General features: G+C 39.5%; 1 protein-coding gene across 4 annotated transcripts in view; it reads right to left on the bottom strand.

The window, feature by feature from the left end:
* Nucleotides 1–13780: 13780 nt before the first annotated feature.
* The window catches only part of SLC26A8 (solute carrier family 26 member 8), a 93248-nt gene continuing 83244 nt past the window's right edge, over nucleotides 13781–23784 (bottom strand). For 3 of the 4 annotated variants that reach the window (XM_027601579.2, XM_027601578.2, XM_027601580.2), the window contains 4 exons: nucleotides 21603–21974; nucleotides 19572–19626; nucleotides 19291–19475; nucleotides 13781–14548 (listed from right to left, as the gene is read on the bottom strand). In XM_027601579.2, the coding sequence (XP_027457380.2) occupies nucleotides 14117–14548; nucleotides 19291–19475; nucleotides 19572–19626; nucleotides 21603–21974 (1044 nt within the window). In that variant the 3' untranslated portion in view covers nucleotides 13781–14116. Of the gene's footprint in view, nucleotides 14549–19228; nucleotides 19476–19571; nucleotides 19627–21602; nucleotides 21975–23784 lie in introns of all 4 variants that reach the window. The other variant, XR_003521349.2, reaches the window with a different exon arrangement.

Raw genomic sequence — 23784 nt, 5'->3', positions numbered from 1 at the left:
CAGCCAGCAGCACTTCCCAGGTTGTTTATCAATCAGCCAACCTGAGAACAAGAAATGCATGTTAGCATGGGTTATTCTCTTTTAGATTTAATCAAAGTACTCCCTAATTTGCTGAAATTTTAGAAAGTTATAGAACTTTGGGAGGGGAGAATCCTTTCACTACCATGAGAACGACCATGCTCTCTAGTAAAGCAAAGGAAGCACCCCGGAATGTTAACAGAATTTGTCTCTAGGGAGTAGAAGTCCAAAGGATTTTTTTCCCTGCTTTTCAGTATTTTGTAGATTTTTGTTTAAAAGTAAGTATTATATGGGGGCACCTGGGTGGCTCAGTCATTGAGTGTCTGCCTTCGGCTCAGGTCATGATCCCAGGGCCCTGGGATCGAGCCCCACATTGGGCTCCCTGCTTGGTGGGAAGACTGCTTCTCCCTCTCCCACTCCCCCTGCTTGTGTTCTCTCTCTTGCTGTGTCTCTCTCTGTCAAATAAATAAATAAAATCTTTTAAAAAATAAAATAAAAGTAAGTATTATGCTTATAATGAAAAACTTTATTTTAACAAACTTCTATCATGAGCTCAAAAAAGTCTCCATCTGCAGATTTATAAAATAACAGAAATTAATTAAAGCACAGGGCTCCTTTGACTATGTTAAATCCAACATTCAGAGCATTGGGTATATTTAGAAAGACTTTGTCTCATATTAGGGGGAAAATAGCCCTAGACTAAATGCTGCTCTGGTCTCACCTAACAAAGCATAAATAAGTGATACTTAAAGTGATCAAAATGTTTCTGAGTCATTTAACCACACCCCAGAACAAAGCTCAAGGATATTTAGAGGAATACAATTACATCTCATGCCCCAAAAGGTAAAATTTACAATATCTAACATGATTAGTCCACTATCCAATAAAAGTTAATTCATATGCAAAGAGGCAGAAAAATATGACCCTTAATGAGAAGGAAAATCAGCCAACTGACACCAAACCAGAAAGTACCTTGATTGGATTAGTAGAAAAGAACACAAAAACAACTATAACTATATTCAGTATGCTTAAGACACTAGAGGAAATATTAAATATGTTAAGTAGAGATGTGGAAGATATGAAAAAGACCAACATTGAAATTCTAGAAAAGAAAACAACAATATCTGAGATGAAAAAATTTGCTGTATGGGATTAACAGCTGAGTAAACAACACTGTAGAAGAAAAAAAAAAAAACTGTGAACCCAAAGATATAACTACAGAAGCTATCCAAAATGAAACACAGAAAGAAAGAATAAAGAAAATAAATAGAAAAGGGGAAAACCAAAACCAGAGATCCAGAGTATCAGTTTGTTATAGGATGGCTTCAAGTGGACTAATAACATATGTTAGTGGAATTCCTGGAGAAGAAGGGAGAGGGACAGTAAATATTTGAAGAAGAATGGCCAAAATTTTATAAATTTGATGAAAACTATAAACCAAAAGATCCCTGAAGCTCAATGAACCACAAGCAGACAAAAACATGAAGAAAACTACACCAGGGGTGCCTGGCTGGCTCAGTTGGTGGAGCATGTGACTCTTGATCTCTGGGTTATGAGTTCAAGCCCACAGTGGGTGTAGAGATTACTTAAAAATAAAATCTTAAAAAGAAAAAGAACATAAAAACTATTCCAAAGCACATTATAATCAAATTGCTTAAAACCAGCAATAACGAACAAATTCTTAATAAAACAAAGCAAAAATAAAAGTTCTGGTAGTCCTTGAAAACAAACAAACAAAAGAACAAATCTTAAAAGCAGTGGGAGATAAAGACACATAATACAGGGAAACAAGGAAAAGATGACAGCAGATTTCTCTTTAGAAACCATGCAAGACACAAGAGAGTGGAACAACCTCTTCAAAATACTGTCAAACCTAGGTTCTACTTAGTGACACTGTCTTTCAACAACAAAGATGAAATACAGACTTCTTCGGACATAAAAAATCTGAAAGACCTGCACGACAAGAAGTGTTCAAGGAAATCCTTCTAGCAGAAGAAAAACAATTCCAGGTGGAAATATGGATCTATACCTAGGAATGAAGAGCAATAGAATGCAATGTGGGTAAATGGTAAAAATTTTTTTTTCTTATTTAAATCTTCTTAAAGATAAGTGACTGTTTAAAGTAAAAATAATAGCAATATATTTGGGGGCTTCTAACATACATGGAAGTAAAATGCATGAAGGCTGGAAGGGAAGATATGGAAGTATATAGTTGTAAGGTTCTTATAGATGAAGTCACAGTATTACTTGAAGGTAAACTGTGATAAGTTAAATATGCATACTATAAACCCTACAGCGACCTCTAAAACAACCCAACAAAGAGTTGTAGCTAACAACCCAACAAAAAGGATAAAATTGAATCAATAAAAATATTCACTTAATCCAGAAGAAAGCAGAAAAAAAGGAAAAATGGGAGGAAAAAAAAGAACAAATGATACAAATAAAAACAAATAGCAAGATGATAGACTCAAACCTAACCATATCAATAATCACATTAAATGCAAATAGTCTAGATATCCCAAATAAAGATGTGAGATTTTCAGACAGAGAAAAGAACAAGACCAAATTATATGCCACTGACAAGAAATCCACTTTAAATTTAAATATACAAATATGTTAAAAATAAAAGGATAGAGAAAAGATTTACCATGGTAACACTATTCTAAAGAAAGCTGTAATGGCAATAATAATATTAGACAAAGTAAATTACAGAGCAAAAAAAATATCACCAGGCACAAAGAGTGCCATTTCATAAGGAATGAATGGGTCCATTCACCAAGAAGACATAACAAACAGAGCTAAATATTAAGCCCCTAAGAACAGAGTGTCAAAATACATGTTAAACAAAATTAACAGAATGCAGAGAAATAGACCAACCTATAATTATAGTCAGAATTTTCTTTTTCTTTTTTTAAAGATTTTATTTATATTACTTTAAGTAATCTCTACATCCAACGTGGGGCTTGAACTTACAACTCTGAGATCAAGAGTCAAATGCTCTTCCAACTGAGCCAGCCAGGTGCCCCAGTAGTTGGAGTTTTCAATACCCCTCTCTTAATATTGATAGAACAAGTGGACAGGAAATCAGTAATGATTTAGAAGATTTGAACAACACCATCAACCAACTTGACCTTATTGACATTTATAAAATAGTCTTCCCAACAACAGCAGAATACACATTCTTTTTAAGTGCACTTGGACCATTTGCCAAGATGGACTTTTTTGTATCATAGAACAAGTCTCAAAGAATTTTAAAGGAATCAAAACATGCAAAGTATATTCTCTCACCACAAAGGAATTAAGTTAGAAATAAACAAAAGTATCTAGAAAATCCCCCAAATATCTGGAAACTAAATAACATACTTCTAAATAATCCAGGGTCAAAGGAGAAATCAAGAGTGAAATCCAACAGTATTTTGAACTGAATAAAAACATATTAAAATTTGTGGAAAGTCACAAAAGCAATATGCAGATGGAAATTTATAGCATTCTAACACCAGTATTAAAAAGAAGAAAGGTCTCAAGTCAATGACCTCAGCTTCCACATTAAGAATCTAATAAAAGAAGGGCAAATGAAACCCCAAATAAGCAAAGAAAAGAAATAAAGATCAGAGTAGAAATCAATGAAATAAAAAACAGAAAAACCAGAGCAAATCAATAAAACTAAAAGATACATGAATATGAAATAAGCATATGAAAGAATTTTCAACATTATTGGTCATTAGAGAAGAGCAAATTGAAAGCACAGTGAGATGTAACTAGATAGCTATTAGAAAGTCTTAAATTAAAAAGACTGAACAAAACTAGTGTTGATGATAGGGAGCAACTGAATTCTCATACACTGCTGTTGGAAATATAAAATAGTACAAACATTTTGGAAAATTCTTAAAATGTTAATCACACACTTACCATATGACTCAGCCATTCTATTCCTAGGGGAAGTGAAACTATATGTTCATACAAAGACTTCTGCATTATTGTTTATAGTAACCTTATTTGTAATAGCCCCAGTTGGAAACAACTCATGTCCATAAGCAGAAGAATGGATAAACAGAATGTGAGTTATCTGTACAATGGAAAACTAACAATAAAAAGAGATGATTCCTTGGTTCATGCGGCAACATGATGAATCTTAAAGTAATTATGCTGAGTGAAAGAAGCCAGCTCACCCACCTTGCCAGAAAAAGCACATATTGTATTATTCCATTTAGGCAAAAGTCCAGAAAATGAGAACCAGTGCATGGTGACAGCAGTTCAGTGGTTGTCTGGGAGTGGAGACTTGGTAGGGGAGGGCCAGGAACATGGGCTTACAAATGGGCACAAGGAAGTTTTTTAGGGTGACCAATATGCGTATCCTGATTGTGGTGATGATTTCATGGGTGTATATATAGGTCAAAACATCAAATTGGGCACTTAAAAAATGTGTCATTTATTGTATGTCAGTTACGGCTCAATAAAGCTGTTTAAAATAAAAACTGACCTGAAGTCCGGCACAAAAAAAAATTTAGTCAAACAAAAAAACCCTCCTTCAGAACAGTATTTGATATTAGAAATCTCCAAGATAGTTTTTTTAAAAAAAGAAAGTTGTCCAACATATTTAATTACCATTTGGGCAAGAAAAGGGGAACATAAGACTGTATGTTCAAATATTCATACTTACACCTATTTGCATAAAAAATAGCCATACTTGCTGTTTTTGCATAAAGACATATTAGAAGGACCTGGAAGCACACAAAAGAAAGTAATAATAGTGGTTATCTGGGTGGGGTAAGGAAAAAGGATTGGAGTGGGAGTGTGGAACAGGGCTAGGAGCAAGATTTTTCACTGACTTAACTTTTTGAGGAGTTCTTATTTTTTGAACGATGTAACTATTTTTACTATTTTATTTTTTTAAAAACAATAGCCCTAGATTGTAGTTTTATTTTTTTTAATTTTTAAAAAGATTTTATTTGAGAGAGAGTGAGAGAGAGAGCGAGCATGAGCCGGGTTAGGTTCAGGGGGAGAGGAAGAGGGAGAAGCAGACTCCCCACTGAGCAGGCAGCCTAAGGTGGGGCTCTATTCCAGGACCCTGAGATCATGGCCCGAGCTGAAGGCAGACACCTAACTGACTGAGCCACCCAGGTGCCCCTGTTTTTACTACCTTAAAATTAAACAGCAAAGTAGAACTCAGTTCAGGCTTAGCTCCCACAAGGACAGTTTTTCTAACCATGGATCTTGGTCAAGTTAGTGAGTCATGAAATAAATGTGATGGGTCATGACCATTAAAACACACATACACTCAGGGAAATAGAACAGAAAATATTGAAGAGTATCAGGTAACAGGAGGGAAAGTATTATCTCTTGGAACTTTTGTCTCAGTTCTATGTGTGTATGTGTATTGTGTTGTGATATAAAATATGGGCTGCAGCCAAAAGAATGGGAATCTGGAAAACCTGGTCTCTCTCCTCCTTCCTCCCTCTGTATCTACTCCTTTCTATTTTTTTAAAGTTTTGGTTTGTACATATCACATTGTAGTGTTGTAATTTATTATTCTATTCATTCTCATTCAGATTAAAAATACTTTGAGGGCAAGGACTATCTTGAATGTTTGATCCATGCATGCATGGATGAATGAGAGAAAAAAAGATTGGGTATATGAATGAATAAATAAGCTTAACATCCTGAGTAAACATATTCTGAGCACCTACCGTATGCTGGGAACTTGAGATTTACGCAAGAAAAGAATAGCAAAACTCAAGATTTTTCTTGGTGTCCCACTCACATATTGGTTGTTTAAAAAATGTTTTTCTCCTTTCTTTTCTCTTTTCCTTTTCCCCTCCTTTTCGATTGAGTCCCTCCCCCCCATTTTTCCCTTTACTGGTTTGAAAATTACATACTTTAGTTTAGTGGTTACCCTTAAAATATTGCTGTACATATTTAATCTGAAATATGGTGTTAATCACTATCTCTATCCTCTTCCTGAAAAATACAAGGACTTCAGAGTCCTTTCTGTGCTGAGAGAAATGTGTCAAAAATCTCCAACTGTGCTCTGACATTTGCCTATTTCTCCTCTTATTTTTGTCATTTTGCTTTATATATTTTATTTATTTATTTATTTATTTTAAGATTTTATCTATTTATTTGTCAAAGAGAGAGAGAGAGTGCACAAGCAGGGGGAGCGGCAGGCAGAGGGAGAAGCAGGCTTCCCACTGAGCAGGGAGCCCGATGCGGGGCTCGATCCCAGGACCCTGGGATCATGACCTGAGCTGAAGGCAGATGCTTAACCAACTGAGCTACCCAGGCGTCCCATATTTTGTTTATTTTTAATTTTATTTTTTTAAATTTTTTTTAAGATTTTTATTTATTTATTGAGAGAGAGAGAATGGTAGAGAGAGAGCATGAGAGAGAGGAAGGTCAGAGGGAGAAGCAGACTCCCTGCTGAGCAGGGAGCCTGATGTGGGACTCGATCCCGGGACTCCAGGATCATGACCTGAGCCGAAGGCAGTCGCTCAACCAACTGAGCCACCCAGGCACCCTATTTTTAATTTTATTTTTAAGTAAACTCTACATCCAAAGTGGGGCATGAACTCACAATCTGGAGATCAAGAGTCACATGCTCTACCGACTTGAGCCAGCTTTATGTATTTTGAAACTGTTATTTAGTGTGCACAAAATTAGGATTGTTATGTTGTTCTGTTTGTTGACCCTTTCATCTTTCATCACTGTGCAATGACCCCCTTTAAACTTTAGGAATACTTTCTGTTTTATACTCTACTTTCTCTGATATTAACATTGTCACCCCAGCTTTCTTTTGGTTACTATTTGCTTGTTATGTTTTTTTGACCCTTCTACTGTGTACATATTTGCATATTTATATTTACAGTGTGTCTCTCATAAATATATATATATAGTTGGGTTTTTTAAAGTATCCATTCAAAAAAGTCTGTATCTTAATTAGAATACTTAGTTTATTTAGTTTATGGATATAGTTGAGTTTGACTACCACTGTGGTATTTCTTTTCTACTTGTCCCGTACATTCTTTGTTTTCTTATTCCAGTGATCCTTTGGATTAATCAAGTATTTTTATTATTTCAGTTCTCGTCTCTATTAATTTTTTAAAAGATTTATTATTATTTTTTTTTTTTTAGGGAGAGAGAGTGCTCAAGAGAATGTGAGAGTGGGGAGGGGCAGAGGGAGAGGGAAAGAATCCTCAAGCAGACTCCCAGCTGAGCACAGAGCCTGACGTGAGGCTCAATCCCAGCACCCTGAGATTATGACCTGAGCAGAAACCAAGAGTCAGACACCCAACTAACTGAGCCACCCAGACGCCCCTCTTCTCTATGAATTTTTATTTATTTTTTTATTTTAAAGATTTTTTTTAAATTTATTTGAGACAGAGAGAATGAGAGAGAGAGAGAGAGCACATGAGAGGGGGGAGGGTCAGAGGGAGAAGCAGACTCTCTGCCGAGCAGGGAGCCTGATGTGGGACTCGATCCAGGGACTCCTGGATCATGACCTGAGCCGAAGGCAGTTGCTTAACCAACTGAGCCACCCAGGCGCCCTTTCTATGAATTTTTAATTATATCTTTTTTGTATTATTATTTTAATAGTTTCCTGGACATAATAATATGCATCTTCAACTTATTATAATTTACCTTAAATTAGTTCTTTACCACTTTGTGAACAGCTTACCTCCATTTGCCATCTTGTCTTTTGTATTTTTGTAGTTATATAGCATACTTTTACATGTGATAAACTGAACGTGATATAGTTATTATTGCTTTAAACAATCACAAGCAATATTCTTTTATATGTATCCACATATATAGCCCTTCCAGTGCTCTTCATTCCTTTTTATAGTTCTGAGCTTCCCCCTGCAGTAATTTTCCCTCAGCCTAAAGAACTTTCTCTTTTCTCTCTTTTTTAAGATTTTATTTTTAACTAATCTCTACACCCAACATGGGGTTTGGAACTCATGACCCCGAGATCAAGAGTTGCATACTCTACCAACTGAGCCAGCCAGGTGCCCCAGCCTCAAGAACTCTATTTTTTGTAGAGTGAAGGTAATGAATTGTCTCAATTTATTCTTCTAATAAAATCTTTATTTCATCTTCATTTTTGGAGGATATTTTCACTGGGAACAGAATTTTAGGTCTGCAGATTTTTCATTTCTTTCAAAACTTAAAAGAGGTCATCCTTTGGTCTTCTGGCTTTCCATAGGTTCTGTTAAAAAGTCAGCAGTAAATGTAATCGTTGTTACTGCTACAACTCTGTGTCTTTTTTCTCTGGCTGCTTTTAAGGTTTTCTGTTCATCTTTGGTTTTCAGCAATTTGACTATGATACGCCTGTGCTTGGTTTTCTTTCTATTTTGTTCAGAGTTTGCTGAACTTCTTGAATCTTTTAAGTTGTTATCTTTCATGTTTGGGCAAATTCTGAGTCATTACATCTTCAAATGTTCCTTCTCCATTCTCTTCTCTCTTTCTTGGACTACTATACACATATATTGGGCCATGTGACTACGTGTTACATGTCTGCAATGTTTGCTCTGTTTTTCTCCATGTACTTCAACTTGAATATCTTGTGTTTACTATCTTTGAGTGATATAGTCCTATCTTGTGCTATGTCCAGTCTGTTGTTAAACATGTCCCATGAGTGTTCATTTTCCAGTCCTAGAATGTCCATTTCATTCTTTTACTATCAATTATAATTCTCTTTTGAGAAATGGGTGGCTCATTCAGTTAAGCGTCTGCCTTTGGCTCAGGTCATGATCCTGGGGACCTGCTCAGCGGGGAGTCTGCTTCTCCCTCTGCTCCTCCCCCTGCTCACGCTCTCTCTCATCTCTCACTCATACGCTCTCTCACTCTCAAATAAATGAATAAAATCTTTAAAATATATATATAATTCTCTTTTGAAATTACTCATTTTTTTCATTCATTTTGCCCATCTTTTACTCCACTTTCTTAGATTATTTGTAATAGTTATTTTGAAGTCTTTCACCACTAACTATGACAATTGGATCATCTGTGGGACTGCTTCTATTGTATACTTTATTTTCTTCCTTTTTTTTTTTCTTATGTATGCTCCACAACCAGCATGGAGCCTAATGAGGGACTTGAACTCATGACCCTAAGATCAAGACCTGAGCTGAGATCAAAAGTCAGATGCTTAACTAACTGAGCTACCCAGGCACCCCTATACTTTTTTTTCCCCTTGTCAGACTTTTTTTCTGCCTCTTCAAATGCCTTGTGGTTTTTAAAAAATGTATGCTGAAGGTCGTGCAAAAAAGAGACTGAAGTCAATGTTATTTCTTCCCACATAAGATACATACTTCTTATTAGGCAAAAAACTGAGGACTGATCATCCTAACTGTATTAGAAATTGAGCTGTGTTATGGCTTTAGCTAGACTCAGTCCACCCCTGGCTTCAGATGTCTCAAGGGCAAGATCTTTTGTATGCTTATTAAAGGCCACTTCCTCTAATGACTTTGTTTTCTAGACAAAGGTACTTTGAGACTTGGTAGATTTCATTTTGCCTTTGCAGGCCAATCCCTAGTCCTCTGAGTGGCCCTGGCACTCAGCCAATGTCTCAAAGAGGAAACCAGTCAACTTGCCATAACCACTTAAGTGGCCATCAAAAGTTTCATTAGTTTTGTTTTTTCTTGGCAGAGCCCCTCTGCCTAAGGAAAGCTTGATTCCAGATTCTGCAAATAAACCTTAAGAAAAAAATGGCCAATAATCTCAACTTACCTAAGAAGGAGTCTTTTCTCTCTTAACTTTGAGTTCTTTTACTCTTCTTGGCTTCTACAACTTTCTAGTATGTTTTGAACTATTTCATAATTCGTTCATTTTTTTTTTAAAGATTTTATTTATTTGACAGAGAGAGACAGTGAGAGAGGGAACACAAGCAGGGGGAGTGGGAGAGGGAGAAGCAGGCTCCTCGCTGTGCAGGGAGCCCAACGCCGGGCTCGATCTCAGGACCCCGAGATCATGACCTAAGCTGAAGGCAGATACTTAATGACTGAGCCACCCAGGTGCCCCTCATTTTTTTCTTGATACTGAGGGAGGGATGCTCTGTCACTTCTCACTACATTTGACTCTGAAGCAGAAGTTTTCTCATATTCTTTTCCAGTTAGTTCAAATCAAGATCGGAACAAGGTCCACACATTCCATCCTTAAGACTCTGAATTTATAGATTTTTCCATCCTTCTTTGTTTTTGTTTTTCAATTTATTTGTTGAAGAAACTGGCTCATTTGTCCCGTTGAGTTTTTTGGATTCCACTGATTGACTCTACTTAGTATCATTTAACAGATTCCTCTGCCCCCTCTATTTCCTATAATCTGGCAGTTAGATCCGCAGTATTGATAATATTCAGGTTTAATTTTTTTGGCAAGCTCATTTCATAGGTTGTACTGTGTATTTCCTCTTTTGTTATATAATTTCTATGTATTCTTTTTTCCAAAAAAAGTATTTTCAAAAGATATTTGAGAGGGGGGAGGGGCAAAAAGAGAGAGACAAGCAGACTCTGTGCTGCGCGTGGAGCACATCTCAGGGCTCAATCCCACAACCCATGAGACCATGACCTGAACTGAAACCAAGAGTCAGATGCCCAGCTGACTGAGCCACACAAGCGCCTCTCAAAAAAACTTTTTAATTGAAGTATAGTTGACAATTCCTACATATTTATGCCCAGCTCAATTGTCATTTCTTCTCAGTAGTTTTCCCTGATCTGCATTCTTTCTAGCCCCTCCTGCCATCTCTATTTCCATAGTACTTTACCTCTCATCATCACCTTTTCATTTAGGAGTCCATGACACTCCCTCCCACAATGCCTGTTTGTAGTTTGGAAGCTCCTTGAGGGCAAAAATCATACTTTATTCATCCTTTTATCCTCAAGCCATGGTCTCCCATCTATTTGGGCAGCTATAACAAGATACCACAGGCTGCCAGCTTATAAACAACAGAAATTTATTTCTCCCAGTTCCGGAGGCTGGGAAGTCCAAGGTCAGAGTGCTGGCAGATTTGGTGTCTGGTGAGAACCCACCTCCTGATTCATAGATGGTCCTCTTCTTGCTGTGGAAGGGAGGTGGTGGTGGAAAGTAGGAGGGATCTCTCTGAGGCCTCTTTTATAAGGACACTAATCCCATCAATAATTATAAGGGTGATCTAATCACCTCCCAATGGTCCCACCTTCTAATACCACCACCTTAGGGGTTAAGATTTAAACATACAATTTTGGAGGGATTCATTCAGAACATAACATTCTACTCCTGCCCTCCAAAATTCCTGTCCTTCTCATATGTCATCAACTCAAAGTCTAAGTCCAAAGTCTCATCTAAATATCATCTAAATCAGATATGGGTGAGACTTCCTGTTACAATTCATTGGGCTTTGTGATATTTAACATATTTAGACACAGCTACCTAAGGTTACCTATTTGTCAAGGTGGCAAGGACAGACTATTTTGACCAGTTTCTTTTCCAGACCTACTTTTCTGCAGGTCTAGTGATTCCACTTAGTTCTGCACATTTAAAAATCATACCCCAAACCCCGTTTACTGTAGATCATAAGCTGCTTTGAGGTATTTTTTTTTCAGTAGTGGAGAAAACTTTGTGCTAAGACACTTAAACTTTCAGATCCAGTCTGTACTGGTTTTTCAGTCTTTAGCATTTTTCTCTGGTCTCTCCTTGGAAGATAAAAGCTGCAACGATGGGGGTGCTTGGGTGGCTCAGTCGTTAAGCGTCTGCCTTCAGCTCAGGTCATGACCCCAGGGTCCTGGGATTGAGTCCTGCATCGGGCTCTCTGCTCAGCGGGAAGCCTGCTTCTCCCTCTCCCACTCCCCTTGCTTGTGTTCCTGCTCTCGCTATCTCTCTGTCAAATAAATAAATAAAATCTTAAAAAAAAAAAGCTGCAATGATGATCATGCTATGAAAAGTGAGCTAAGCAACCCAAACCATAGTATTTTATAAGGTTTGAAATGTCTTAGAATTGCAGGTGATTTGCATTTTGGAAGAAGACTCAGCCTTTGAATTGTTACTCAGTTTACATTTTCTTTAATGCTGTACTATTTACAATCAGTTAACCATTTTTATTTATCTTACTACTTTGGGAAAGGATGGATTTGAAAGACAGACTGTAATCCAAGCATCTCATTGGGTCCTTCTGAGGTCATGTACCGAATGCAAGATTTGGCTAAGTTGCAGTTGCAGCAGAAAGGACCAGAGTCTAAACTCTACCACTTGCTGCCCAAGTATCAGAAGCCACTGATTCCAAGTTTAAAGACCTTCCTCTGATGGAAATGTGACAATACAAGGCAGCTGGTGTGAGAGGGCGGCAGCCCACAGAAACCGGGCTCTCCATGTACTTTCTTGCTCCTGTTTTAAGTGTGAAGTATTTTCTTGGTTTTGACAAATTTCTATGTCTGTCCCTGCCACCTTGACAATTCATTCTGAGTTTGACCCAGTTTCTGGTTAAGTCCTTGGTGCCATAGCAATTACCACTCGACTCCATCTGGCTGTGTTCCTGGGTGCCTAGCTTTTGTACTTACCCATGGTCACCATTCTTGGTCTCCCATTTGGCTCTGCCCTCCTTGCAGTCATTGGAACTTGGTTTAGGCCCAACTCCTACTCATCCGTCATTGCCATAGGGAGGACTTCCTTGACACCCGAGATAGGTTTAGGCCTTTTTGATGTATGCCTTCAGACTTTCCTATATTTTACCTTCAAGGTACTTATCACAATTTATAATTATTTTTGTCATCTATTCTGCTCATCTTCAGCACCTAGGACAGTACCTGGCATGCAGTACTCAATAAATGTATCGACTAAACATGAACAAATGAAGCTTGTGATGTGGGCTCCCACCTCTTTTAGGGTACAATTGTATATGACCTCGAGTTAGTTACAAAACTTATCTGAGTCTCAGGTTAAGCATGTAAAGTAGGGCTAATATCGTTCTATCTACCCCACAGTTTGGGGTGTGCATGGAGCAGATGCTTAGTGAATGTAGAATGAGTGATTGCACATGTCATCTCTGTGATAAGAGACACCTATATTTTAACAAGAATTTCTTTCACCTAACAGATGAGAGAAATGGAGTACCCAAGCAAGAGGAATCTTGTTTATCAAGTGGAAAATAAAATTCAGGACTCCATATACCTTTGCCCGGGGGTCCATTATTTCTCTTCTGCTTACAGCTTAATACTAGATATTTTTAAACGGGGGAGTGGGAATTTTTTTGCATGGATTTGGACCAAACTAGTAATGGCTGACTTTTCCAATTCCTAAGAGGTTTGTGTCTGTCACAGACTTTAAGTTTGGTCCACCAAGAATCAGATTTTAGATTGCTGTACCTTAAAAACTTGTAAGAAAGCAGCAGTGGTGAATGTGAATCTGAATACCAAAGAGAGCTCTAATACCTCTATAAGCTAATATTCTCATCAGTTGGTACAGCTTGACAGGTCTTCTGAAACAGTGGTAGGATAAGATCCTGACTTTGGAGTGATGGCAAAATTGTTTTCAGCCTAACAATTCCTTGTACTCCAAGCCTCACAGGCTGGCTTAGCTTAACCTACCTATTTCTGCATTTCCACCATCAGTGCAGTGAAGATACCTTGCATATAAAATACAAGTGCTATCCAGTTTTTCCTTTTCTTGCTCATCTCTTCTTCACCATGTCCACCCACCTCTGGAATTTCTCCCACCCAATATTTCCTTAGGCATACAGAACACAGAGAAGGGAAAAGATGAAGGAAGGGTCCAAATGAAACTAGATTTATATATTTTATTTGAGCCTCATCTTTTTGGAGAAAGGGAAACAGATGAAAGGAGTAAGCTAGAGATGGTTGGACAATATCCCCAGAGGTATGGGGTATGCAAAGAAGGAAATCTTTCACTAGAATATCTGCTGAAGGTGAAATGAGGTAAGCCTAGATAGGGAATTCAGATAATTCTTGGTATTTAGTATTGTGATCTGGGAGTGAGATCCCAATGCTGAGCAAACAAGAGGCCAGTAGATGGAGGAGTCCCAAAACAAGAACTGTTAGGTCTTCTGACCAAGTGAACCCATTTGGGCAAGGAGGATTTGCCAAGGGAATCTGACTCCTTATTCCCAGTTCATTTCCTAAGGATCCACAGTTTTATTGCCCTTGGGTGAATATGAATTCTTGTGTTGACGCCTCCTTTCCAATGACTGTGTCCTAGGCCGATCCTGACCTGGGGAGCTGGGAGGCATGGACTGATACAGAGGCCAGTACTGCTGCCGAGGATAAGTATGAGCCCTTGGTTTGGGTTTGGACTCAGGCTCAGGCTCTAGCTCTGGTTCAGGCTCTCGCTCAGATTCAGGCTCTAACTCTGACTCAGGCTCCATCTCATGATCCAGGTCTAGCTCTAGATCCAGCCCAGCTTCTTGTTCTGACTCCAGTGTGGGCTCCAGCTCCAGGTCTAGCTCCAACTCCTCCCCTCTTATTGGTTCCTGAACCATGGTGTAGTCTGGATTTATGTTTTTGGAGACATCTAGAAGACTGCTGTTCATTTTATGTTCTGACTCTCCGTTCTAAAATACACACAATTAGATGGGTTAAAATTTCCAATTAAATTTAACTTTTGAACAGTCAAGGAATTTCAGAATACAATAGGACCTAAGATACAAGAAATCATGAGTCCCTGGCAAAGCAGAAAATATTTCTGGCTCACATCTGCTTTTCATCTTCGCACCTTCCAGTTCCTTGTTTACTCCCTATTCTTCAGGCTCTATTAATCCATAACTTCTGATTTCTTTGGCTTTCCTAGCTAGCCTGGATTTCATGGCCAACCATTAAAACAGCAGTGGTCTTGGCAGCATTCTGAAACATCTTGTCTTCTTGATCTTACTTGTCTTTCCAACCCCCAGTGTAATTTTGGCAGGGCACGTAAGGCCCTTTGTGACCTTGCCTCTTGACATCTTCTTTAGCTTTACCCACATCTGTAGTCTCCACCCTTTGCTCTAGCCTTAAAGATAACCAAAGATGTCTGACTTCTGCTTACCTTTGCTCATGCTGCTCCCTGTGCCTGCCTTGTCCTTCTCCACCTTGTCCACATACACTTATTCACCATTCCAAATTCAGATCAAAGATGACCAACCAGGATCACAGCTCCCTTTGTGTTCCAGCTATACCTCACTCACACCTCTATCACAGTGCCAATAATGTATTGCCTTATTTATTTACAAATCTATTTCCCCTATTAGACTCTAAGCTCCTTGAGGTAAGGCAGTGCCTGGTTTTTGATAACCCCAGTACCAGGCACTGAGCCTGTCACATAGCAGATGCCCCACAGGCTTGGTGAATCAGCTTTGCGGCAGAAGCATTCCATAGAATTAACAACTTTCACCTCTTCTGAAACAATTTTTTCTCTTCTACCATATGACACTCTTTTGCTTTTCCTCCTTCCTTCCTGGTTGCTTCTCTCCGGTCTATTTGTTGTCTCCTCTACTTCTTTTGGACTTCTAAATGTTGGTAAACCCCAGGGCTCAATCCTGGGAACTTCGGTACCTACACTTCTTCATAGGGAGTTTTATTTAGTCCCATAATTTTCATTATTATCTATGTGCCAATGACTTCTTGGTTATAACCCTTCCCCTGATCTGCTTGTTCATATACCCATTTCCATTCTGACATCTCCACTTGGATGTTTACCAGGCATCTTAAATTTAATACATCCAAAGTAGAATTTGCTCCTCTCCTAAGTTCCCTAGCTTAGATGTCAGAAAAAATTTTGACATATTCAATACCTAGTCTTAGTATAAGTCCTGATAAGGATGTTAGTAAACTAGAAAAATACTTTTTAAAAACAGAGTATAGACATTGGGGAGGGTATGTGCTATGGTGAGTGCTGTGAATTGTGTAAGACTGTTGAATAACAGACCTGTACCTCTGAAACAAATAATACATTATATGTTAAAAAAAAAAAAGAAGATAGCAGGAAGGGAGAAATGAAGGGGGAGAAATCGGAGGGCGAGACGAACCATGAGAGACGATGGACTCTGAGAAACAATCTGAGGGTTCTAGAGGGGAGACGGGTGGGGAGATGGGTTAGCCTGGTGATGGGTATTAAAGAGGGCCCGTACTGAATGGGGCACTGGGTGTTATATGCAAACAATGCATCATGGAACACTACATCAAAAACTAATGACTAACATAACATAATAAAAAAATGAAAAAAAATAGAAACAGAGTAAATATGATGCCTATCTTAAGCCAACTGTTACCACTATCCTTAATAGAGATACATAAGAAGTTTTTCTCATAAAATTCAGGAGTAAGACAAGACAGCCCATTATTACTTACATTGTTCTGGGAGATCTAGCTAATGCCATAATATATGATACTGAAATAAGAATTTTGACAATTGGAAAATAAGGTATTTACATTATTTGTAGAAAATATTTTTCTATCTAGAAAACTCAAGAGAATTAACAATAAAACCTCTTAGGTCTAATAAAAGGATTCACAAAGGTGGCCAAATAATTTTATACAAATCAATAGGTTTCCCATGGGCTAGCAATTGCCAGGTAGAAAATATAACGAAAAAGAATGTTCATTTAAAAAAATCAATTAAAGTATAAAACAAAGTATAAAGTATTTAGAATTTGTCTGTATAAGGAAAATCAGAAAATCTTACTATGAATGTAATGTTTAAAAAGACTGAATAAATGTGAAAACAGCCTATGTTCCTAGATAGGAAGAACAAATACTGTAAAGATAGCAATTGTCAAATTATTTTATATTTTTAATGCAATTCTAATGAGAATTTGAGTGGGATCCTTTTTTGGGGGGAGTTGGGGTGCTGATAAAAGATTTAAAAGTTTGTTTGGAAGAATAAATTGGTGAGAATGACTTAGCAGATTTTGAAATAGAGGACTGTTGACACATGACTTCTTAACCATATGCTAAATGTATTACAAAGCTGTATTGAAGCTACACTCAACAGTGAAAACACTAAGCTGGAAATAGACTTTAGTTTTCATAAGACTGTAATATTTTATAAAAATAGCATTTCTAATCAGTGGAGGAAAGATAGCTTATCCAATAGATGAGTTAGCTCAGAATGGCTTGCTGTACAGATAAGAAATAAAGATTATTCTTTTAACACTGCACACTGAAATATATTCTAACTAGATTAAAGAGTATAATATATAAACAGTTAAAACATAAACATCTAGAAGAAAATACAAACAATTAATTTATTTCCTAAGTGAGATGACATTCTAAACAAAAGGCAAATGGAAAATAAGAAAAGGTTAATATAGGAAAGACAATGTAATATGTAAAGAAAATCTGCCAAGTATATCATAATTATAAATAAAATAGAGAAAATTTCACTTAGAGTAAAGGCAGACTACATAATTCAGACCTCCTACTGAGGACAGCCACAAGAGCTGGGTAAAATATTTTGAAACTTCTGCTTGAAGACACTACAAAGCTAACAAACATCATGAAGAACTACCAGGCCAAGATTTGGAAAAGTGAAAATCTACAGAGGTGAGTCTGGCATTTGGGACCAGTTTTGTAGAAGGTATTTGATGAATTCGAAGTGACACATATATACAGAGCAGTGCCTTTGACAACTTTAAGGGCTTAAGAGTTGCCAAAGTTGCATTCCAGGGTCTGCCAAGGGAAGGGCTGTGGCACGCAGCCACGGCTGGGCTGTGGGTCATCTGCATGGCCTAGAATACCTCAAGTCCTAAAATCAGATCAGTTAACCTGGATTGCTAGTGCCTCCAGGTACTTGGCAAAACAATCAAATTCTTTCCAGAAGAAAAATATTATCCTGGGCCCCAAATTATTTTTATAAACATTTTCTAAATACAGTGTCTGGCACACACTCAAAGATTACCAGGCACACTAGACTGATAGTGAAAGATGGACATTGAATCTCTAAGGCAGTAGTTCTCAAAGTGTGGATACAAAGTAGTATCAGCATTAACCAGTACTTGTTAGCAATGCAAATTCTTAGGCCCTACCCCAGATCCACTGAATCAGAAATTCAGGGGATATGGGGCACAGAGGGATCCGCAGTCCATGTTTTAACAGCATATTTTGGTGATTCTGATGCGTACTAAAGTTTGAGAGCCACAGGAAATCTCTAAACATAAGCAGGAGGACCTCTGTCAGAAATGTTGTTAAGAGAATTGTTGCTCCAGGTGGGGATAAACCTGAAACACTCTGAGGTTTCTTCCAACTGAAAGGCTTTGTGACTCTATGATTTTGTAGATGGGAGTGGAGTATAGAGCAGAATAGAAAAAATATGTGCATTGAGGAAAAAGTTGTTCTGGATAAGCAGAGGCACATAACCTGTGAGAATTATCAGTAAGCAAGGGAAATACATTACTTTAAAAAGAAAAAGAAAGTGGGGTGCCTGGCTGATTCAGTCTGTAGAAGATGCAACTCTTGATATCAGGGTCATGAGTTCAAGCCTCACATCGGGCACAGAGTTTACTTAAAAAGAAAAAGAAAAAAAAAGGCCGTGTTTTACAAGCTTGGATATCTTTTACTTCTTCAAGTGTTCAAAAAAACTTATTACTCTGGTAATACTTGTCATAAAGAATTCAAACATTATTAAAATGAATTAAGTCAAAGAATCAGGGGTTTAATTAAAAAATAATTTCTAGTCATTAGATAATATTTGGTGCCCATCTGTATTTTAGTTTCCTTTTCTTTGAGGTGGGGGGCAAGGGGATATCTTTAACCTTCACAGACACTGATTTAAAAACACTGAAAGAGGCCCAGGTCTTTACTTAGTATTAATAAATGGCTAAAAGTTCTGGCTTATAGATCATTCTCCTTTGCATTTGTCAGGTTGAGTAACTCTTATGTTACTCCCAATGTAAATAAGAGCCAAAGTGTTAGATTGTCAGATCTTTACATCTGCTAGTCCATCAGTTCTATTATTCATCCTACAGGTGGTGTAGGGATGGATTCTAAAGGTATAGCTAGGGGAGATATTTAAAATATTCAGTAACTGGGATGGCACTGGCGCTAACCAAGCTTGCTGTAAAAGGATCCTTGAGACCTCTGCTGTGTTGGGTAACACTCTCTTCAGTTGGGAAAGGATCCTGAATGGCACCCAGATGCCACGGCAGTGGGGAGACCTTGGGACTCAGTTCCACTGCTATTTACCAACTGGTAAGGGAGCCCTTCAATGTCCCAAAATTTGGCACCGCCATACTCAAAAAACTTTCCTGGCCATTGCTCACCTCTACTTAATCAAGGGTCTCCCCCTGCTCAACCCCCACAAGGATGCTTCACATCATCCAACCTTGTCTGTTTCTGAGTAGGTTTCCTGTATCACTGTCTCAGATTCGTCCATGCTTAACTCGGATGGCTCTGGAAACTTCCTCGACAAGGCAAACAGCACAGCATCATGGAGGGTGAGGAACAGCTGGGCCTTGGTGATGCCAGTGTCAAAGAAATCATTCCTCTCAAAGGCCCTGACCACAGAAGCTACAAACCAAACCCAGAACACACACAAGGTCAGACACCTGGGGAGGAGAGCATTCAGGGTGCAAATAGCCCTCCCATAGGGTGAAGGATACTCACAGTGACACCCTGAAATGAGTACCAAAACGTTCGCATTTTGGAAAGCATTGCACATCTGTGAGGAGAGAGTAAATCAGCGTTAGTTATCTTCATGCTCACTAGGAAAGGGCCTTCTGATTAGCTAAGTTTTAATACCCCTTTGGTCATTCACTTGTCTGGAGTATATGTACTTCTGCATTCCAATTCAGCTCTATAAACATTAGATGAGTGGACTTTCATATGCCAGGAAATGTCTAAAGTGCTGGGAATACGAAAGAGAATCAGATGTTCTCATGTGGGGTGGGGAGTGAGAGGGAGTGTTGCCCATGGTCTCAGGTGGTAACAGTTCACATAAATAATGCTCCTGAGCACAGGGCTAGGAGACAGACAGGCACAGGTGTGATGGGAACCTACTGGACAGCCCTCGGGAACAGCCAGATCTTGGTATTACTGCTTAGTGTATGCATGTGACCCCCTTCCTCCTGGAGTGCACTGAGCAGAGGAAAAAAAAAAAAGTGGCCCAGAGATGGTCAAGTGACATAGTAGAGAATGGAATTCAGGAATCCTGAGGCTCATATTCAGAACTACTCTGCACAGCCCAGCAGCGCAACCAAAGACAGAAAAGTCCCAGAGATAAGACATTGAGTTTAATTGAATCTGAAAACAGGGTGGAGACAAAGATGTCTTGGATGGGGGAGCCCTTAGCATTAACTTCTTCTGAGCCTCTCATTTTATAGATGAGGAAATCAAGATCCAGTGCAATTTACTAAACTACCTTGGGTCAGATGGACAGCGAATGGTAGCAAAGCCAGGGTAGAGGACACAACCACAGACGGCCACCCAGAGTTCTTTCTGCTCTGAGAAGTTTCCTGTTGCCTCAGACCAAAGAGGAGCTGGACTCACATAAGGGAGAATCATAGTTCTTTAGGAATAAGAAGGTTTGATAAGATAGGATCAGAGGATAAAAGAAGGAAAATCAACCAAGGATCAGAGGATAAAAGAAGGAAAATCAACCAAAGGAGTAGATCTCAAAAAAAGAGGTGGGTGCAGTCAGACCCAGGAAGTGAGTGTTCAGGATGTTTACACCTGAGCCATCACCAACAGGAGCAAGAGTGAAACAGAGGGCTGTAGAGGGACATAAGCTGGCTGAAAAGCAGATATTATACTTATGAGACATTAACAATAAAGCCAATAAGGCTAGTTGTGCGTCTAACTGTCCACATAAGGAGAGGAATGACAACTGTTGGAGAAACCAGAGAGTAGGAGAGAAGCCAGGACTCAGGGACACAGCTTCTGAAGGACAAGTCATCCCTGCCCTTCTTACCCAAAGATGTGGGCAAGGAGGAAGGAAGTGGGGAGATCCTGTGGGTCCTCGACAAGGTAGCCCCAGGCTTGCAGAGTCCTCTTATCACATCTTCACATCTGAGAGTCTTTGGCAAGGTCTACTGCAGAGCAGCGATATGGTGGAGGATTCTTGGTGTGCTTTTTTTCTGTAGCATTCAGACCTGTTCTTGAAAAGATCTGAACTCCTAGGATACACTGGGAGTGGCTGGGTGGGTAGCACAGATTGCTGCCTCAGTCGTATTAAAATTTCCCACTTTTGAGTTTTTGAGAAATAATATGCCATGCTTAGAGAACCAATCCCAGTTCAATCAATCAGAGTGGTTCATTTTCTTTTTAATCTGGTTGACTTTTTTTTTTAAGATTTTATTTATTCGTCAGAGAGAGAGACAGAGAGCACAAGCAGGGAGAGCAGCAGAGAGAGGGAGAGGGAGAAGCAGGCACCCCACTGAGCAGGGAGCCCAACGCAGGGCTCGATCCCAGGACCCCGGGATCATGACCTGAGCCGAAGGCAGATGCTTCACCGACTGAGCCAACCAGGTGCCCCTTACTCTGGTTGACCTTAAATTGTCTTTAGTGTCCAAGTTTCTAGTAGCCCTGGAGTCACACAGCAGCTGATCAGTGACAGACAGCATTTAATCGGGATCTGGGCAGGCAGGGACAGGGGTAGGAGGGGATCAAGGCTCTTGTGAAAGCCTCCTCAATACTTACCTGTCTTAACACCACTGAAGCCTGTGGATCCACAAAATGGACCATGGAGAAATCCAGGATAATGGTGTGGATGCTGGGTAGAAGAGAGACATCTGAGAAGGGGAGGAATGATCTGTCCCTCCCCTGGTTTTCAGCAATGCCAGGCAGTGGCATCGAGATGTTTCTAGAGGGATTATTAGAAAGCCAAGCTTTGTCCACGTCCTCGTAGTCTGGCCTGGGGTTTCTGTGAGACGTGGCAGATATGGTGTATGGTACTTGTTCATCGGATGTGGACTGGCTCATGTTCATGCTCTCAAAACGTGAGCAGCGGATCAGGTTAATGGAGGAGGAGTCCTGGTCCTGTTTACTTTCAAATTGTTCTGTATAGACAACCTGAGACAACAGAGTTAGGGGAGGACAGTGAGGAGCTCAGAGGAGGGTTACTATGCCATTTCTGTCTACGGACTCACCTTCCTCTCTGGCAGGAAAGCTCCCTGCAGACTAGGAGCTTGGATTTCTCTTGGATACCTCATTGTCACTTTGAGCTCACAACTAAAACCACATTCACCAGCATTTTCCTCCCAACTTCCCTCGGTGTACCAGGGATGATTTCATTGTCCTGTGAGCCAGACTTAAAATCACCTTTGCTTTATTCCTTCCCCTCATCCCTGGGTTCTAATTTGTCTCCAGCACCTCCTAACACATTGTTTGAAGTGTTTCCTCCATCAGTCCCTTTCTCGACGCCTCCATCTTTCATCAGACTTCCTTAAGAAGATAGAAGTTCCTTGAGCAGGGCTGTCTTTGCCCTTTGCTCCTTTCATCCTAATAGGGCCTGGAGTGCCTGCCATAGCTTAAGGACAGTACCAAGCCCCGGGAATACAACGGGCATGCAGTCACAGGCACCAGGTTCTGCCTGGGGAGAGGGCGTGTGTCCATCCAAAGGAGAAACAACAACATAGATAGACAAGAACTATAAGGTACATGGAAAAAATTTTTTAAAAGTGCATTTGCTAGAGTGGTATACTTTGGGGGGATGTTTCTTCTTTTTTTTTCCTGCCTGTTGTGCTAATAATATTGCTTATGAAATGAATTTAAAAAACATAAAAACATGAAGGTAAAAACTGTACAAGGTAGTATATGTTGTAGAACAACAACAACAAAAAAGTGGTGTGGATGGCTAATAAATCATAGTTCAATGGAGAGGGGTGTTCCTCAAGGCTTGAGAGTCCCTCGGGCCAGGCCTTTGGGGGAACAGTGGAGGACAGGCTCAGTGGTGGGGAGATGCAAGGTCCTTCGGGTGGAAGGAGATCTCTGAGAGCCTCCCCTTACTCTCCCTCATCCACTCTACACACTCTTGTCCCTTAAGGACTTTCCAGATTCACTTGCACCATTGTCTGCCTGAACTTACTTCCCAGGCCAAGCCTCTTACTCAGAGGACCCAATACTTATTTCCACCCCAGTGTCTTTGTCCAACCTTATCCACACACTGGGAGTCCTCTTCGTCGTCCTCATCTGACCTAAATCCAGATTCCTCTCTCCTGCCTAGCTCGTCCATGGCTACCAGGAGATTTGCCTGACTTTTTGAACTCATGCCAATCTTTCTTTATCGGAAGTCTTAGAGTTGTTCAATTTAAAGACACAACTCTGAACATGACAGTATACTGTATAGAATGGTTGACTGTCCTACTTCACCAATTTTTTAAAAACATTTTATTTATTTGAGAGAGAGAAAGCCTGAGAGAGAGAGGGGGGGGGGGGACAGAAACATGAGCCAGGGGAGGGGCAGAGAAGCAGACTCCCCGCTGACCAGGGAGCCCGATGCTGGACTCAACCCAAGGACTCTGGGATCATGACCTGAGCCAAAGGCAGAAGCTTAGCCAACTGAACCACTCAAGCATCCCCTACTTCATCAATTGTAAGATGCACCACACCTTTTTAAATTGTCAAGAAAGAAAAACAAATCACTGCAAATTAAACTGTGACATGCCATCAATTACACAATGAATACAAATTTCAGAGATGTGAAAAGAACATATATCTTAGGATTGATAAAATACAGAAATAGCCTTGTAGGTCACATTAATAGAGAGTCATCTCCCTAGTCTGACTTAAAATTCCATGTTTTGGGGCCCCTGGCTGGCTCAGTCAGTACAGCATGCAACTCTTGATCTCGGGTTTGTGAGTTCGAGCCCCATGTTGGGTG

This window comes from Zalophus californianus, chromosome 7 (assembly GCF_009762305.2).
Source record: "Zalophus californianus isolate mZalCal1 chromosome 7, mZalCal1.pri.v2, whole genome shotgun sequence".
Lineage (NCBI taxonomy): Eukaryota > Metazoa > Chordata > Mammalia > Carnivora > Otariidae > Zalophus > Zalophus californianus.
This window is presented reverse-complemented; position numbering and strand designations above follow the sequence as displayed.